Raw genomic sequence first — 19921 nt, forward strand, 5'->3', positions numbered from 1 at the left:
GTGTGTGTGTGTGTGTGTGTGTGTGTGTGTGTGTATTATAAGGAATTGGCTCATGCAATATGGAGGCTGGCAAATCCCAAGATCTTCAGGGTGAGTGGTAAGCTGGAGACCCAGGAGAGCTGAAGTTCTAGTCTGAGTTCTGAGACGTGAGAACCAGGAGAACTGACGATGTAGTTCTCGTCCGAAGGCCGGCAGGCTCAAGACCCAGGAAGAGTCAATATTTCAGTTCTAGTCTAAAGGCAGGAAAAAAACCTGACATCCCCGCTGGAAGGCAGTCGGGCAGGAAGAAGAATTCTCTCTTACTTGGGGGAGGGCCAGCCTTTATGTTCTATTTGGGTCTTCAACACATTGGATGAAGCCCACTACGTTTAGGAGGGCAATGTGCTTGACTCAGTCTGCAGATTTAAATGTTAATCTCCTCCACAAACACCCTCACAGAAACAGCCAGAATAATGTTTGCTCAAATATCTGGGCACCCTGTGGTCCAATCAATTTGGCATATAAAATTCAACATCACAGTTCTAAGGAGCTGTTGTTGGTGGCACACAGCAATGATTACAGAGCCAAAATGGGGGTGGCGTGGAAACATTTTCTAATTCAAACACAATTTTTATACCCCTTCAAATAAACACATGTAAGATGGCCTACTTAAGATGAACTCAATGGAAACCACCTGCTAATATCTCCCCCTCACCCCGCCCTAAAGCTTTAAGAGGCATTGCTATTACTTAGGAATGAAATCATTGTTTTGGAACTGCTTTACCAATATTTTTCTGATGTAGACTCCTCAAATCTTATGGAAATAGACTGAGAATCCCAGATGAGACAAATGAGACACATGGGGGAAGAAATAGCTTGTCTAGCATGATAATATTTGGAAAATGAATGTGCCTGCATTTTAAGAACTCAGGATTGTAGGATCTTTTTATTCCCTTTTTTTCGAAGAGTTTGGTGGAACTTCCACATGTAGAAAATGATGACTATCCTGGTTATTAAAGAGCTGGCTAAGAGGTAGGCAGAAAGCAAAGGTTTTGGGGGGATATTATTTTTAAAGGGGGCATTCAGTAGGTGTCCCCTCAAAAAAGGAGCTCACTTTTCAGAGATTTGTGGCTAGTCTGGGATACCAGGAGATTCCTTGGTATTTGGGGACAGTGCTGGACACAGTTGCTGGCCCATCCACCTTCCTGGGCCCTTACTACTTGAGCGTGCCCCTGCTGAACTTCCAGTTGTCAGTAACTGCATCTCTGCATGAAGGTCACAGCCCCAGAAGCAGCCCTCCACAAATCAGTGATGGGAGGTGGTGATGAATATTCAGCCCTCTCACTCCTCAAGTGGGAAAAGGCTAAGACTTGGGTTCTATACCTAGAGTTCCTTTCAGATTAAGCTTCTGTCACCCACAGTGGAGCCAGGGACGACAGCATGTGTGTATGACCTGTGCAGTCACACAGGGCCTTCTGCTCTGCTGTCACCATCTTAAAATTCTTAGTAACTTTTGAACAACACGTCCTGACTTTTATTTTGCACTGGGCCATGCAAACTATGTAGCTGATCCTGGTAGCAGCTGGCATGGTAACACACCTTTCCTTGGCTGGTTTCCCTTCCCTGTCTGACTTCTCCTCTTGGTCTTTCCTGTACTGCCTGATAATTTGCTTGTCCTTGAATCCTTTTCAGAGTCTACTTCTGGTAGACCTCAAACTAGACTGTTGAAAATGTCATTATAATCCTGAAAAACACTGTAAAGAATTAATGAAAGCCATCCTATTTTATTAAAATAAAACAATTATGCATACAGTTTTAATAGTCACTAAAAATAAAGTTGTGATTACATCATCTATCATAACCACACCATATTATAATATCTAAGAGGTTTTAGAAGGAAGTGATACCCCACCTAAGCTTCCCACCTTCTCTGCATCTCAGACCAAGTACCCAGGTGAATCCAACATGCAAATATCTCCCTGAAGAAGTAGGGCAATAAACAGCAGAGGAGTTGACATTTAAATAACGGCTCTGCATGCCATCTGTTTTAAAGAAATTATTTGTCTTTGCCAGCATGTCAAGCAGAATAAGTTCACATAATTTAGGAACTACTAAGGTATGTAAGTTCTTGATTATTTACAATGACAGGATTATCTATAGCCATCACATTTTCTTAGTAACGTCCAACAAAATTTTTAAAAAACATTTCTGGGCAATTGATCTTTTTGTGGAGTCCAGTAATGAGGCAAGATAGTAGAGTGATTCAATCTTCAACTAAAGTTTAAGAAAAAGATATAAATAAGGATTCTGATTCAAAGTCAGATCGGCTCAGCTCATCAAGTCCAGGGTTCATGTATTCCCAATTCTCATATCCCTAGGGTGCAGCACAATGCCTGGAATGGAGTCAACATCTAATAAATATTTAGTAACTGACTGAACTTGGTTTATGGCTGTGCCTGGAGGTTCGAGTACCAGAAAATGAAACTAACTCACCCCTACCTGTGAAGAAGCTGTAGGTTCTTCCCATTTGCCCTTACTTACAGACTGGAATTTATCAAATGGGTATAACACAAGAGCATGAGGACCATCTGGGAGGAAGAGGATGGAAGGCACTGGGTTGAGAGAAGGTTCAGCAGGGATACTGCACATAACTGGTGGTTGTGGCTTAGGACTTTTTGCAGTATGTGGGGGATGAAATACCTGAGAACTGGCTGGAGAAACAGAAGGTCATTTTAAGCCTTTCTCTCCATTTGTGAAACTTACGTCCAGAAACTTATTAAGACCAAATCCATCTATTCTTAAGGCATGTTGGTTTCCAATATGAATCCTGTCACCACCTTGCCATGAATTGTGGACATGAAACCTCACTGTGTCTCACTTCCCTCACCATTCAGAAAGATGATATCCAGGTTACTTAACAATTTGCTGCAATGGACTGATATCCTGACTCCACTTTTCTCACTTTCTCCTGGGACACAAACTTTATTGCTGTTTGATTGTTAAATGCAGCTGTCCCCAGAAAGGCTAGGCTCTTTAGGTTGCTCACCGGATAAATAATCAGGACAAAAGAGGTTATATAAACCCATTCTGAAAACATTTTAAAATTCAAGGTTTTGTCCTGATCAATTTCTGAACATGAAGTGTCTTTCTGATTAAGTTGTTTAAAAATAATTTTCTGTGAAAATTCTTTTGTCCCTCTTGCCTTACAACCCATCCATACAAAAAATCTGGATAGAATTTATGGATGAAAAAACGTAAGTTTTGATTGCTGAATGGAACACACTGATTTTGTATCAATGGGAGAAAATAAAGGCCTGGCACCCGGGGAGGCTTTGGGGGTTGGAGGGGGGGAAGGGAATTAATGATCTTTGCTTTTCAGAACTGTTCCTGGAAGCTTTTCCCTCTTCCTGAATGAAAGCTCCTCATGCTACCTTTCCAGGCGGTTGTGAGCACCTTGAATTCAAACTGACTGCTGAGCCCATGATCCTACCTGACAGTGCTGACTGTGAGAGAGTGCAGGGACCCAGTTCTTGTACTTTCCACACAGAACACTTACAGATGTCATCCACACTCATGACACTGGAGAACTGACGTCATGGACAAGCAGAGCATTTGGAACTGACTACAATGCCTCTGAAACCCAGGACTGAATTGAATTATTTCAGACTAGACTGGGAACCCTAGGGTTGGAAGCCCCATGGTGGGAAGCCATTGGAGGCCCGTTAACCTGCACTGTGTGGCTGATACAAGTCCTGTTTAGAGTGCCTTAATGGTAGTAAACTCTTTGTTTCCAAAAGTACTGTGTACCGTCCATGGGAATGTCCTCTCTGTGTGTACCCTGTCCTTGGCTATTATGACTCTCCCTCAACTCTAGACAGAGGCATTCAGGTCAGCTTCAACAAAGTCAAGAACTCCTAAAAGGAATCACTGAAGTCAACACTACAGTTTGCTCTCACCCCGCTGTATGGCACCCTACTGATAATAATTTTCCTGTAAAGATGCTTTGGACAGGGCCAAGGTGATAGGTTGTGCACAAAAGAGTTATCACAGCAGGCCTGAGAATGCTTATGCTTAGAAAGACCTGCTTGCAAGGTTGGCCCTTGACTAGCACCTCGACACTTGGATTTTGAGGGGGTTCCCACCAATTTAGCTGCTAAGAGTAGCTCCCTGTGCCTAAAATGTAGTTTATGCTGAACTCCCGCTTTCCTGCTGGGAACTGGGATTTTCGTATGTGGTAGGCCAGGTGATGACTGTGTGATCAGTTCCCAATAAAAACCATGGGCTGTGAGCCTCTAAGGAGCTCAGGTAGTTAACATTGCATACGCGTTCTCATAACTTGCCCCTGGGGGAATTTAGAGCATCCTGTGTGACTCCATGGGGGAGGATCCACGGAAGCCTGTGCCTGGCCATTTCCTGACGTTGCTCCATGTGATATCTCCCTTTGCTAGTTTTGCTTTGTATCTTTTCACTGTAATAAATCATAGCTGTGAGTACAATTTTAAAAAAAGGAAATATGATATCCGTAGCCACCTATACTTTATCCATACTGTCCTTAATAATAATAACTACAACAACAATGGAGATCAGCAATTGAATTCTGTCTAGCACCTGGTATGGTGTTAAGCACTGGTATGCAAAAACTCAAGGCTCTCAAGAATACTTCAAAGTAGGTATTACTATTATCTCCATTTGGCAGATGAGGGAACCGAGGCTTAGAGAGGTTCAGGAACGTGCTCAAGATCACAGGATCTGCCAGGTGGCAAAGGGGCAGCTGGAGCATAGGCCTATGTGGCTGCAAACCCCAGGCTGGGAGACGCTGTCGAGGGGATGGAGGAAAGCTCTCTCAAAAATGCAACTCCAGACAAACACACGGTGGGACACTATTGTTATGAAGGAGGTCTAGGTTCTGCCCAGAAATTGGCGGATATGTTTTGCTTTTTCTAGTTTACTCAGATCCTGTGATTGAAACACCTGTCTCCCCACAGATTCATGAGAAGTGAGATCTTGACATGGACAGGTTATTTTGAAGTTCAGGTCTACCCCCCACCCCCTCAAACAGTGTTAGAAGTTTGGGCCAGAAAAAACATTAGAGAATATCCAGAATAAATCCTTCTCTGAAGATTGAGGAAACAGAGAGATGCAGCATTTTGTGCTGTCAGAAAATCCAAAACTGGACTTCGGACTGCCCCCCCCCCCCCCCCCCCCCCAGTCATTTCCTCAGGACACTGCCTCCTCTTTATCATTTTTCTCTTTTTAAATCAGATTCAGTTGTAACCCAGCACATGAGAAGTACTTTTATTTTCTAAATTGTGAGTTACATAGGAGAGAGACCTGTTTTAAAGCAGAATTATACATAAATACTTTTGATATCAGGGCAACATCTTGACAACTGGGTCAATGGTGAGGGGAAATATCTTTGGAAATGCAATCTACTCATTGAGAAGCAGGGCAGTTGATGCCCACTCCAAACGTGTTCTTACACACATAGGATTCCTTCCAAATGGCTCCGAAGGCAGATCTCATGGCTGAGTTTCAAATGGGCAGAAAGTCACCTTAAAGGATATTTCTCTTCCATTTGGGAGTTGACACAATCAAGTTACAGGCAGAGACTGTTTATCACGGTGGCATGAAAGTTTCTCTTCAAATTCCTCCTGCTTTTATAATCAAACAATAACATCTCTGGAGTATAGGATTTAGCTACATAAGAAACATATTGGAAATTGAATCAATGCTCCTGGCTTGGCTGTGACAATGTTTCATAACCTGGCAACCTCTCAGCTTGTTCTTCCCCCTTCTTGAAAAGCTTTTAGCGGCACCAGGTTGGCAAAGCAAAGATAAAGCAAACATCATCCTTTTATCTGATCTTGTGCAAAATGAGTAGAGCAGGCACTGTACCACTGATAAGAAGATTGCTAAATGACTCTTCTCAAATTCTATCAATGGGCTGATGAAAGAAATTAAGATGACATTGATGAGTTATTTTCTCAGGTACTACCGTTTTCAAAAATGAGAGTTTCTCTTTAGAAGCAGTTAAGCCCTGTTGTGTGTCTATGACTCATTAAAAAGTGCCCAGATCAGCTCCATGTTGTAATAGATTTAGTGGGATGGGGTCCTTTCTCTACTTCTCATTCTCTTTTTCTCTAGCACGTCTCTTGAACAAGGATTCACTCAATGCAAGAGCACTCTTCTCCCAGAATCACTATTCCTCCCTTTTTCTCAGTCACATATTTCATTATGCAACTCAATTTTCATCTCCACAATGCGCCTTGGCCCTCCCCTGATCTATCGTGCTAGCACTTTATACCTCTAACAAGCTAACACGTGCCTGACTTAATGGACACATCATCAGGGATCCCGGTGGATGGAGTGTGCACATTGCCTTAATTGAGGCGGGTTTTCTTTAAGTATGTATGATTGAGTTCTTATAGCAGGGACAGTGCCTTCCAAACTTGATTATGGGCTTCTGAAAAGCTACAAGCTCCTCTCTGCCAAGGCTTTTTAAAAAAAAAAGTCACTGCTCCCTCTCAGTCACTAATTTTTTATCACCTTCAGGCATAATAACTGCTGGTTTTGATAGCACATAAGGCACAGACAGTTCAGCCTATCTGTAATGTCTGGTCAATTTGGAATTATCTGTGGTGACATGGAGGACAAAGATATTAAAATTCAAGAGTTGCCCACAACCTCTGTTTCTAACTTACTCCTTCGACACCTGATGTGCTTCAGAATTGATGGTGGTAACCGGTAACTTTATGTTGTGGGGCAGGCCTGTGTCCCTGTCTTTCCCTCTCTCTTCTCTTGGCTGACCTCTCTTCTAGAGATGCTAATGAGCTGGCCAACAGGTAAACAGGAAGAGGATAGGAGGTGAGGGATATATGGCATAGATCAGAGGGGCCAACAGAAGGGCCATTCGGTCTGCAGGTTTGTTTTGGTTTGGATGGTACTTTAATTTTTATCTTTTTAAAAACTTTTTGAAATATACTACAAATACAGGAGCCTACACAACAAACAGTTACATTTAAATCACCACCATCATAAAAGAACACCCACAACCCATCTTAACAATTCAAACAGTGTTTAAAGCCACTCTTGTGCCCTCTCTGATCACATCCTTTTCCTGCTAATACCCCTCAATGAGGTAATCACATTGATGGATTTCATGTAACTCATTAATTTGCTGTATTTTTTTGTCTTTGCAGTAAAAAACAATGTGACTTTTTTTTGCTCTTAATTGCTCCTGTTTAATGGGGTTTTTTTTTTTGAAGATTGGCCCTGAGCTAACATCTGTTGCCAATCTTCCTCTTTTTCTTCTTCTCCCCAAAGTCCCAGTACATAGTTGTCTATCCTAGTTGTAGGTCATTCTAGTTCTTCTATGTGAGATGCTGCCACAGCATGGCTTGACCAGTGGTATGTAGGTCCACAACCAGGATCCAAATTGGTGAACCCTGGGCTGCCAAAGTGGAGCATGCAAACTTAACCACTTGGCTATGGTGCCAGCCCCCGGAATGTGACATTTTGATTACATTCATGTATAAGTAGACATACAGAGGTGTACTGGTTTATGATGCAAAAATTTGTTACTGTGGATAATTGTCAAAAAAGTTTGAAAGTCATGGCCCTAGAAAAACCCTTGGAAAGAACATCATGGAATGCATACCAGTGACCATAGCAACATTGTCATAATAGCAAAAAATGGAAAACAACCCAAATATTCATCAACAGTAGAAAAAAAGAATTTTGAAATATTTATGTTATGGAATACTATACAGCAGTGAAAATCAATGAACCAGAGCTGCAAGCACCTTTATAGATTCATTGCAAAACAATATTGATTGAAAAAAGTAGGATAAAAGTAGAATACTTACAGTATGATTCTATTTGTATAATGAACAAAACTGAACAACAGTGTGGTTAGACTATACAAATAAGTGAATACTAAGTGAAGACTATAAACTTATATATATATATATACACACACACACACACATATAAATATACACATATACAAACATACATAGATACTATTTCTTTATCCATTCATCTGTTGACAGACACTTAAGTTGTTTCCATATCTCGGCTATTATGAATAATGCTGCAATGAACACGGGGGTGCAGATACTTCTTCAAGATAGTGATTTTATTTCATACTATCATATGATATCCAGCAATCTCACTTTTGGGTATACATCCAAAGGAAGTAAAATCACAATCCTTACATGTAGATTTCTCTTTATTTATCTTGCTTGGAACTAATTTGGCTTCCTGAATCTGAGGGTTGGTAACTTTCTTCAATTCTGAAAAATTAATAGTCATCAATTCTTGGAATATTATGTCTACTCTGTTCACTCCATTCTCTCCTTCAGGAGCTACAATTAGACGCATGGGATTTTATCACCTTTTACTTACTGTATTTTAACCTCTCTTTTGTATTATCCACTTCCTTGGTTCTCCGTGACACATTCTGCGTCATTCTGCAACTCTATCTTCCAGTTCAGTAATACTTTCTTCAGTGGTGATAAATAATATCTAGCAACTTTTAACTTTTTTGAAGTTCTTTTGTGTCCCTTTTTGAAATGACTGCTCATTTGTTTGTTCCTTTGTTAACTTTCATTTCCATTTTTGTTTACTTAAATACATTAAATGTTTTTACTTTATATTCTCTATTGGATAATTCTCAATTCTGCAGTCTTTGCAGGACTCATTCTATAGCTTGATTTTTCTCACCCTCAATAACAAAGTCGTTTTTTCCCCTCATGATTGTAGTGATTCTCTATTGTGAATTAATTTTCCTTGGGATGTTTTCTGTAGGTAAAGTTTAGAGCGGGTACCCCACGAGAGGATTGTGTTGGGTTCTGCCAGATTCCTGAAGTACTATCAACCTGAGTCCACATTTTAAAAAAACTTTTCATTACGATAAACTTCAAATATTCTCAGTGTAATGTATCCTCATATACCCACTGCCCAGCTTTAAAAAAATCACTATTCTGCCATTCTTGTTTCACCTATTCCCTCATCCAGTTTCTTCTCTGGAGTACTTAATGTACAACTTGGACCATTTAAAAATTTTGACCTAGGGCATTTAGGGGACACAAAGAGAGAATGAATTAGTTCCCTGATCCACACGAGTGTGAGCTGAAGATTCAGAATCTGCAGAGAAGATATTTTTTTCTTTTTCTTTTTTTTTCCAGATAGAGTTAAGACTGAGTTGAGGCTGAGTCAGGAAGTTATCCCCACGGCCGTCCTCGGGAGGCGGGGTTTGCTGCCACTGATCTTAGGACTCCAGCTTTAGGCTGAGTGGGGAAGGGATGTTTTTGATCTAACCTCTCACCCTGCTCATGTCCCAGACTTTCATCACATCAACAGTTTAGCTCCTTAACACCAGGCTCCAGGTAGGGTGACCAACAGTCCCCATTCATCCAGGTCTGAAGGGTTTCCTAGGATGCGGGGCTTTCAGTGCTAAACCAAGAAAGTTCCAGGAAAACTAGGACAGTTGGTCACCCCAGCTCTAGGTCACCAGAGACTAGCACATACTCCTTGGGCAAATGCTGGCTATGGCACTCTCTCCCTTATGGATTCAAGCTTTCTTGCTGTCTCTAGCCTCGGATGAATTCTTTGCCTGTAGCTCAACCATGCATTTAAGAAAATACGTATATTTTTTACATTATACCCTATACTTTTAGATGTGGCATTCTGTGAAAGGGTTTTGAAATTCTAATTTGAAATATTTCTAGATAAAAGGAAGTCATTGAAGATTTACTTTTTCAAATTGAGCCCATGTTTTAAAATGTATCATATGTCACATAAAAATCTAGATTTTTGGCTTCTGGTGAAAAATGGAAAGACTTGGCTACGTAAGGCCAGCCTTCTTCTATGGTGACACCTGAAATTGACAAGTAGCTGCTACCCTAGGTTAGGTTGTGTTCTCTCCATTCATCCAAACTTCCACCACTCACATAATATGTGCATGTGCATGTCACGTCCAGCCTGTCTCACTCATCGACTCAGGGCTGTTCTTAAGTTTGCAACCACTGACAAGGAATCTACAAAGGGATCCTTGGTCTCTGGTGCCTGCAAGGTGACCAAAAAATCCCTAGTCATTATCTAGGATTCTTGGGGTTTATTTAACTTTACTTCATAGCTATGAACTAAGCTGGGTTTGAATGCTGGCTCCACTTCATACTAGCCACGTTGCTGAGCAAAGTACATAACCTTTCAGGACATCAATTTCCTCATCTGCAAAGGGTGACTGTGGTACCCAACTTGCAGGGTTGATGTGAGGATAGAACAAGGCAACATACATAAAACACTTTGGCCAGTACCCAGCATATAGAAAGCTCTGTGTAAAGTAGTATAAAGTATAAAGCTCTAATAAAGTACTAATAAAGAATAGATATTAGTATAATATATATCATCGTCTTAATTCTTTCAGAATTTTCTGTCACACTGGGCAGGTTTCTGGTTCAGGGGCTGAGGCACTCTGCTATTTGACATCCCACTCATCCCCCCATTCTTTACTCTTCCATAAGTCTCACACACATTCTTATATTTACTTTAAGTGAATTAATTGCCTTAAAGAAATTGAGGGAACTGTGAAAAAAGAGGCCTCTGTACAGCTATTTCAGATTCTTCAACCTTGTATTTAAGAGAACAGACCTTAGGAAAATGTGGGAATAAAGGCAAAACTTACTTAATGTGTCCACCCATTACCTGCTCAGTGGGCCCTTCCCCTTCTAGCACCAGGGTTAATTCATGCCACCCTCTAGGGCTTCAGGTCTGCCTCTGCCCCAGCAGCCGAGCTCCACCATCTGAAGACCACCACCCTTACCTTTCCTCAACCTCAAACCATTCCTTTTAGTGCTTCTCAGTTCCTGGCCAGAGAATGTACCAGCATCATGACTCATTCCTTTAGGGTCTTGCTGGAGCTGACCTGAGGAGGGCACTGCTGCTATCAGTCAGTGACACTCAATGTGTACCCTTTGCAGAGACTAGCTGTATTATAATAAGAGACTTGAGAACCTTTACCCAAAGGAAGTGTCAATGGGTAGGAAATTCATATACATTCTGAGAGGCTGCCAGGAGAGATCTTTTGGGGAAAGGAGCCCTTTGGCAACCCTTAAATATTCCTGTCTGTGCATCATTTACATGAATACATGACTATTCATCACAGCATGTCACTCATGAGGAATTGGTATGGTGACTAGCACATTTGGTTGGTCCAAGGCTAATGGAGAGACAATGAAAATGCGGGTACCTTTTGCTGAGGAAGATTCTCCCTGAGCTAACATCTGCTGCCAATCTTCCTCTTTTTTTTTTTTTTTTTGCATGAGGAAGGTTAGCCCTCAGCTAACATCTATGCCATTCTTCCTCTATTTTTTACGTGGGTTGCTGCCACAGCATGGCTGATGAGTGGTGTTAGTCCATGCCCGAGATCCAAACCTGCAAACTTGGGCTGACAAAGCAGAGTGCACCGAACTTAATCACCAGGCCATGAGGCCAGCCCCGAAAATGTGTTTTCTTTTAAAACTCTAAATGTGAGCATCACAGTGATTGGAAGGCCACTTATTATCATGTTGATCTTCTTTGAAAAACCTCCATAGTCTATGTATTGTCTGTAGGACAAATTTCAATCATCTAAGTTTGGCTTTCAAGGTCTCCACAATCTGGTCCCATCCTACAAAATCAACTCTATGTGTACCTCATCCTCAAAATGTACCTTCTGCTCTAGACAAGCTGGCCTTTCACTGACTCCCCTGCCCCACAGTGTGACATATTCCTATTTCCAGGCCTCTGCTCATGCTGTTTCCCTTGAGTTGAAGGACATCTCTCTCCCCCTTGCTGATGAGATCCTACGCCTTAGCACAGTGGTTCCCAAACTTTGCTGCACGCTGGAATCACCTGGGGAATCTTTAAAAAATATTAATGCCTGGCTCCCATTCCTAGACCTGTGATTTAATTGTTATGGGGTGTGACCACCTGGGCATCAGCATTTTTACAGGCTTCCCAGGGGGTTCTGATGTGTAGCAAAGTTTGTGAACCATTGGTATAAATGGCAAATGCTCTTAAAGTTCAATATCTTACTCTCTCACTCCTGTCTTTTCCTTACAGATGAAAACCCACATTCCTGGCATCACCAAAGCTGGGCTCCACTCCCTGCTCTGTGCCCTCATATATACGTAGAGCATGCCTCTACTTTATCTGTGATCACATTGTATCAGAATTATCTGTTGGCTTCTCTCTCTCCCTACTAGACTGGAGTTCATAGTACAGGTACTGTGTCTTATTCATCTTCATAGCCCCAGCATCTATCACAGGGCATGATTTGTAGAAGATGCTTAATATAGGCTTATTGAACTAAACAGAACTCAGCTCCCTGGTGTAATCTATAGGAGCAAATATTTTCTAGGAGTAAAAAAGCCATACTTTCAACTCTCTAAGTCTACAATTTTCTATCTCTCTAGTGAAAAAAACAGAGAAGGGGAGTTATAGATTAGGATTCAGTATGGTCACAAATATAGAAATCTCCACCAAAGCCTTATCTCATGACTAGCTCTGGTAGTTAGAAGGAGGCACTCATAAGGAGCAAGTCAATAGTTGACAAAAACAGAACTAGCCCCACAAAGGAATGAGAAACAAGGAGGATGACATGTAATGTTCCAATTACAGGGCTTGGTACATAGCAGATACTCAATGGACAGAAATTAATATTACTGTCTCCAGTCCTTGGTTAGAAGGATCTACATGGTCCTGTTTCCACGGGTCTACTTTCATGACAGGTGTAATTTATATTTCAGGCTGCCAGATGCAAAGTTCTTCCTTTGGAGTTTGTCACTTGCAGTTATAAGTGAGTGAACTCAGGGCAGCCACAGTGGAAATTTCCTTTCTCAAGCTATTACTCTTTAGTACCTCTTAGATGTCACTTTGTATGTTTGGAAATACAGAAATATCATCATCCTGGGAAGTATTAATATGAGATCCAAATTATGTAAAACCACTCCATCCTATTACTCATCCATAGCCCATATTATCTAAGTACTTTTCAGTTCAGGGCCAGTCTGTTAGTAGTCAACAGAACATTATCTATCAGACTGTTATTGAGAACACTTGTTACCACCCACTCACTTTTTGTTTTGATCATCAATAGCTCACCCTTTCTACAATTAAGCCCAAATATGTCAGCACACTATTCAAAAATGTAACATTTGACTCAAATAGACTTCCATTCAAAAAGCTGTGAGATATGCTTTAATTTTATTTTTAATATGAACCTCATTCCATGTACATTAAATTTCTAAACTTTTTCAAATTTTCTCAGTGGGGAAGATGAGTGATAATCTTGAAATAAGATAATTATCAAGGACTTTAATTGATTGGTAGCTATAGTACTGGAAGCCCCAGTGCCCTATTAGTTTTGAATTTTTTGCTTTTTTGTTTGCATGTGTGTGAGGAAGAGTGGCCCTCAGCTAACATCTGTTGCCAATCTTCCTCTTTTTGTTTGAGGAAGATTGTCTCGGAGCTAACATCTGTGCCAATCTTCTTCTCTTTCATGTGGGACCCCACCACAGCATGGCTTGATGAGTGGTGCTAGGTCTGCACCCCGGATCTGAACCTGTGAACCCCGGGCCATTGAAGCAGAGCATGTGAACTTAACCACTACGCCACTGGGCTAGCCCCCACTATTAGTTTTAATTTTAATTTTAGAGACAGGAAAATTCTAGATGCATTGTATTCCACAGAAGATTTACTTGAATTTACTGTACTTTATGGGTGACCAATTATATATTTATTCATAAATATGGTGGTGGCAAACTAATTCAAGTTCACTACATTTTCTCAGAAAGTTACTCAAGGTTAACTGTACAAATAGAGAGCAGTGGCAGTTCAGATCATGCAAAACAGAAACTAAGCATAAATCATTGAAATTAATGATATCTTTCCCAACAACCTTCCAAATTTATTTTCTTATGCGTTTCTTAAATGATAGTGGAAACTTGTTCGTGCTCCTACCAAGGAAATAATCTTGGTCGGGGGTGGGTAGCAGGCTGGGATTGCTACATGTCTTCCAATATTTACTCTCTCTTTCTTCCACAGTTAAGAGAATCTCCATTTTTTTTGTTGGACATACGGCCTTCTGCCTGGAATAATGTTTCCCATCCTATGTGACTAAGTATTGTTCAGTGGACTATTAGCAGAAGGGATGGGTCAACTGCCAGGAAGTGTCCTTAAAGGGATGAATCATATCCTTCCTCATCCCTTCTTCTTTCCTGCTGGTTAGCAAGTAGACATAAGGGATGGTTTTCAACAGCCGTCTTGGACCATGAAGATGGGAATGGAAACCATAGAAAGAAAAGGGAAAAGATAGGAAGAGGTTGGCACTGTCCTAACAGCATGGACCACCTCCCTCTGGACTATTATATGTGACAGCACGAAATTTCTATTCTTAATTAAACCACTGTACTTTGGAGTTTCCTTCGTTCCTGTCTGAATCTAATCCTACTAGTACTAATAATTAGAGAAAACCAGTCTTAGATTTAAAAATAATTGTGGTCTGAATAATTCAAACTGTATAATCCATGTAGAGATAACTATCGACCATATTGTATTAGGGCTCTAATACAATAAAGCAGGTTCCAGAGTTGCTTCCATAAAGAAGAGAGAAGCATTTAGGCCCTGCTTCTTATTCGCCATTCAATTCTGCTTGGCTTCTTTCTCAAACTCCTCAAAAGACATTTTCTCCTCTTTACAGGAACTTCCAAATCCCCTGCCTTCATCTAGGGGATTATTTTTGATGCTATCACTGGCTGATGTTTTTAATATGAGACAATGTTTTTGAATTCCTACTGATCATTTAATCCTATTAGATAATTAGTATAACATAGGGTGACTCCATTATGGTTACATAGCAGGAAAAAACAATCAGAAATATGGTGTTTGTTTTAATACTTCTGTTAAGTTAGGCTAGTCATTTGCTTGTTGCTTATTAAGATGGAAATCTGACATTTACCAGGGTAATTTCAGAGAAAAAAGTCTAGTTGTATTATTTTACTTAATTCATGAATCTTGAATTTCAATATAGAGCAGGTTTAGTTAACAATATCTTGTCTTGTAATCAAAACTCATAACATTTTGATTAAACCAACATGATTATCCTTAACTACAGAGATGTAAAGATTCAGATTCCCAAATTTTCTGATTATTCTTCTTTGTCAAAGACATTAGCTAATACTTGGTTAGAAGAAGAACATACTTAGATTTGCTCAGTTGCTCTGACTGGAAATATTCTACAGTAATAAAATATTGTGAGGATGTGTGGCAACACAATGTAGACCAAGCATTGGAATTATCAGGGCACTAAAAAATATATTCTCAGTCATTCTCGTGGAATAAAAATAAATAGCCACTTGACTTGTTGAGTTTCATTTAGTCTTGAAAGGGGTGAACTTTTTAAAAGGTCTGTGGTGATTTTATTAATTGGCTAACCCACGGAACATTCTCAACCCTGTTCTCCCTGCTACCTCATGCAATAGAGGCTAGAGAGCAACATACTGACTTTCCCAGCATCCTTTGCAGCTAGGATTGGCTTAAGACCTGGTTCTCGCTGATGACATGTAAGGTAGAGTCTATGGCTGGGATTCTGAAGGAGCTTTTCCTCTTCCTTATACTTTGTGCCTTGGATGTAGGTGGGATGCCTAGAGAGGCAGGAAACAATTTGCAATGAGAGGCAACAAGCATGAAGACAAAAAGCCAGGGCTTTTGATAACATTGTTGAGCTTCTATACCTCATTCATGTTTCCCTTCCTCCAGACCTTTAATTATATAAGACGATTAAATGACTCTATTACTTAAGTAACAGCTTGTCAGCTTTTGCTGTCGTTGTTGTTACTTGCAGCCAAGAGCAACTTATTCATATAGCTCTCCATCAGTTTGAGGAGATGAGTCTACAATTATGTGAAGACCAAGTCAACACTCTGTCAGAAACATGGTTCAAATTTACTTCCATGAGAGGAATGCAAAGCAGCACTCGCCAACAGAACTTTGTATGATGATGGAAACGTTCCTATAGACCATCTGGAACAGAATATGTGGCCAGTGAGCACTTGGAATGTGGCGTGCGACTGAGGAACTGTATTTCTAATTTTATGTAGTTTTAATTCCCTTAAATTGACCTGAAATAGCCACTGTGGCTACTGGCTGTCATGTCAAACAGTGCAGAGCTAAATAATTGCTAGATTATTTAAAAAGTAGATTACTCTAGTTCTCTTGAAAAAAATTCAGCCTCTAGCTTTATATATGTTATTTTACAGGCCGAAGAATACCTCATTATGGAAAAATGATGACTCAGCGGAGCTTTCCATGGTGTCATGTTTGAAGGTTGTGAAACAATATTTAACTTGCATATTAGCTAACTACATGGAACTGATACCAATTTAAGCATTTTACATTGACAACTATAACAAAGGATGTCTTTTTGGAATAATAATGTTATTCAGACTACCCTCATTCAGCTGTTTGTTAAGACTTTTCTGTTCCCAATTACCAATGAAAAGAATAATAATGGTGTGCCAGTCTCATTAAGCTGTGGGGGTACAATAACTCTCTGAGATAAACTGTAAATTATAGCTTGCAGAAGACTGCTGGGCATGCTAGAACATCACTTGCAAAGTGTACCAATATGGCGCTAAGAGTGATGAGATGCTGAGAGCCGGCAGCTCAAGGTACTCCAGTGAAAGGACAGGAGCAGTGGATACTGGATATACCAGAAACCAGAAGTCTGTGGGGATGTCATTCCCTAGACTATGGTATTCAAGATTACCTACTACACCCAAATGTGACTGGAAGAACTGATTCCATCATGCCTTGGTGTCTTCTGTACAACTAAATAATCTGCATCCTTACATTCACAGATATTTTTAGAACCTGAAGAACAATTATTTCTGCAAGCATCCAAGGCGGCCCAGAGCCGTTAACGTTATCGCTTCTTCTATCTCCTGACAAGGATCACAGTCACAGACAGCTACTCCATCACCAGTTCCCTCCCAGCTGCTGGAAACAGGTCAGCAAAGTCCTTTTGTTTTGGGAACCTGAGTTTGTACAATCTAGGCTTACGAACAATTTTAAAAAATAGCTGACAAGCCAAACTTATTTCACAGACACAACTATCTACAATCAGGGTTCTAAGAGAAAGATGAAGAAAATGAGTTGAAGATTTTGGCAAATTGTATACCCTTAATCTATTTGGTTCTATGTGTAAAACAGACATAATTTTAAAAATATTCAATTTAAGAAAACCACCACTGCACGTTTCCAACCAATCGTAGTTGCACAAGGTACTTCTTGAGACAATTATAGAAACTGGCTCCATTCAAAGTTGATTTTCTCCTCAGAGAGAAATGATTTACACTCAGTATCATTTTCATTTGATATAGACAAGTACTCACTTCTTGTCAGTTTGCATCGCATTGCTCTGCAAACACCTATGTTTTCTTCATAGGTTCTGCTTTGATCCACTTATTTTACAGTAGTTTCCAATGTCTAAGAAGATAAACGTAACCATGTGTGAGAAGTTAAGATGCAGTCCAGAGAGAGGGAGGAGTAAGACATGATCTTCAGGAACATACTGTGTCTGAAAGAAGGTCGCATGAGAAAATATCTTAGTTAAAGATGCATCAAGACACAAATTTTTACCTATGATGTGGCTCTGAAATGCAGAATCTGCAATTGTATCTTCTTCATCCTCTTGCAGGTTTTCATTGGCCTCTTTTATCTGCAGTAAGAAGAAAACATTGTAAGTTCTTATTTATTAAATTAAATAGATTGCAATCCTCAGAATAGTGGTACATTCTATAACAAACGTGTGAGTGTGGATGTATACACATACATATGTATTATCTTCATTTCACTTTTCCCTACTCTATCAATCACTTGGCTTTATTAAGAGTTTTAATGATAAGAGCATATTTGCAAGAATATAACTCCAGCTCTGAAAGCAAGGATTTACAGGGTACCTAATTCTACATAAGATTTTGGAGATAACAGCTTTGGATTTTAATACTTAATAAAGTCAGTAACAGAGCTCTTAGGAAAAATTAAAGTCTAATGAAATATAATTCCTTTAGAGATAGTGACTTCCACCACAAGCTATTTTCATAAGAATAAAGAAATATACTTAGATCTCCTGACCCTTTCCTAAAATATAACTCTTTAAGAAAATGTTTATTTTTTTTTTTGTTCTTTCTATAATGAAACATGAGGTGACCATGATGTATGCTCAGTAAACTAAAGCAGTGACACATTTATCTAGATTTTTCAGGTCAAAAATATTCCACGAGGGGGCTGGCCCTGTGGCTGAGTGGTTAAGTTCATGCGCTCTGCTTTGGTGGCCCAGGGTTTGGCTGGTTCGGATCCTGGGCACGGACAAAGCACTGCTCATCAAGCCATGTTGACATGGTGTCCCACATAGCACAACCACAAGGACCTCCAACTAGAATATACAACTATGTACTGGGGGGCTTTGGGGAGAAGAAGAAGAAGAAAAAGAAAAGATCGGCAACAGACGTTAGCTCAGGTGCCAATCTTTAAAAAAAAAAAATTCCCTGTAAATTTCAGCTGGAATATCCAGATGCTGAACGGTGTAGCATCAAACAGAACTCTAGAGAGAATCTAATATAGTCACAGTATTTTACAAATGGGAATTCTGAGATCCAGAAAATTTTCTTTCATTTATTTATTTATGTTTTATTGAGGTAACACGGGTTTATAACATTATATAAATTTCAGGTGTACATCATTCTATTTCAACTTCTGTATAGACAACATCATGTTCACCTTATTTTCTTAAACATATTGTAAATGGCAACACTGGAACTAAAACCCAGGTCCCCTATTTCCCATTCTAGTAGCATCAGTAGTAACACTATTGTCGCCAATCTCAATAATAATAAAAACAGCAAACAATTGAATACTATGTAGCAGGTGCCGTTAAAGCTCTTCACACCAATGATCTCATAACCCTCACAACAATGCTACTAGGGAGATGCTATTGTTAGCCTTATTTTAGAGATAAGGACCTGAAGAAACAGACAAGATAAGTAACTGCCCAGGTGGTGGAACCGCAATTCAAACACAGCAAATCTGGCTTCAGATTTGTGTTCATTTGGGGGAATTTTGTTATTCTCAAATTTCCATTTGACTATGCCAGTGTAGACTTGGCCTCAATATCAAGACAGCTTGCAGTCTTTGGCAGAATGACCCTAAACAGCTCTTTTAAAATACATCCCAGCCAGTCACCTGGGCAGTCAATGATAATACTGTGAACTATGCAGTGAATGCAATGGGGGTTCTGCTTAGGCACATTAGAGGTTGTCATTGGGTTTGTTCAGGGGCTCAAGTAAAATGCCAAGAAACCACAATTTTATACGTGCAATGTAGAAAGTCACATGGTTGCACACTGACCTTGAGCTAGATTTAACTTCCTACTTTTTACCACCTAATTTTCATATTTAATGGAATAAGGCCAATTATTTACATTTTATGACTGTGGTTCCAATATTAGACTGTAATTGGTGCTTAATCTGTACATGCTGATAGCCAGAAGATGACAAACTCAAAACAGGATGCAGATGACTACCTGCACTCTCATAAGGAGAGTGTTGAGGGCTGACTATCCAGATGCCATGCTCCCTCACTTTCTTTCCCCATCAGCTGTCTGCCTTGTGGGCACTGCCCTGTTTGTTAGCATCTCCAGAAGAAGAAAGTTAGGGAACGGGGGAACAAAGCCTTCACCAACAAGCTCTGTTTCTAGTAGTGCACATTTACAGATAGCAGAGGGGAAAAGTGGAATGAGCATCAGCAAGACTAATGTGTTACTTATTTGCCTTCCAAGGTTCACCCAGCTCAGTGATTTCTTTGTGACAAGGTTACCACAAGACCCACCAAGGAAGGGATA

The 19921-nt window shown here is 40.1% G+C and overlaps 1 protein-coding gene across 6 annotated transcripts in view; it reads right to left on the reverse strand.

Annotated features, from left to right (window-relative positions):
- NCKAP5 (NCK associated protein 5) overlaps positions 1-19921 on the reverse strand; it is a 916311-nt gene that overhangs the window by 77505 nt on the left and 818885 nt on the right. For all 6 annotated transcript variants that reach the window (XM_046659632.1, XM_046659633.1, XM_046659634.1 and 3 more), the window contains one exon: positions 17662-17740. In XM_046659632.1, the coding sequence (XP_046515588.1) occupies positions 17662-17740 (79 nt within the window). The remainder of the gene's footprint in view (positions 1-17661; positions 17741-19921) is intronic.

The sequence above is a fragment of the Equus quagga genome, chromosome 4, assembly GCF_021613505.1.
Source record: "Equus quagga isolate Etosha38 chromosome 4, UCLA_HA_Equagga_1.0, whole genome shotgun sequence".
NCBI lineage: Eukaryota > Metazoa > Chordata > Mammalia > Perissodactyla > Equidae > Equus > Equus quagga.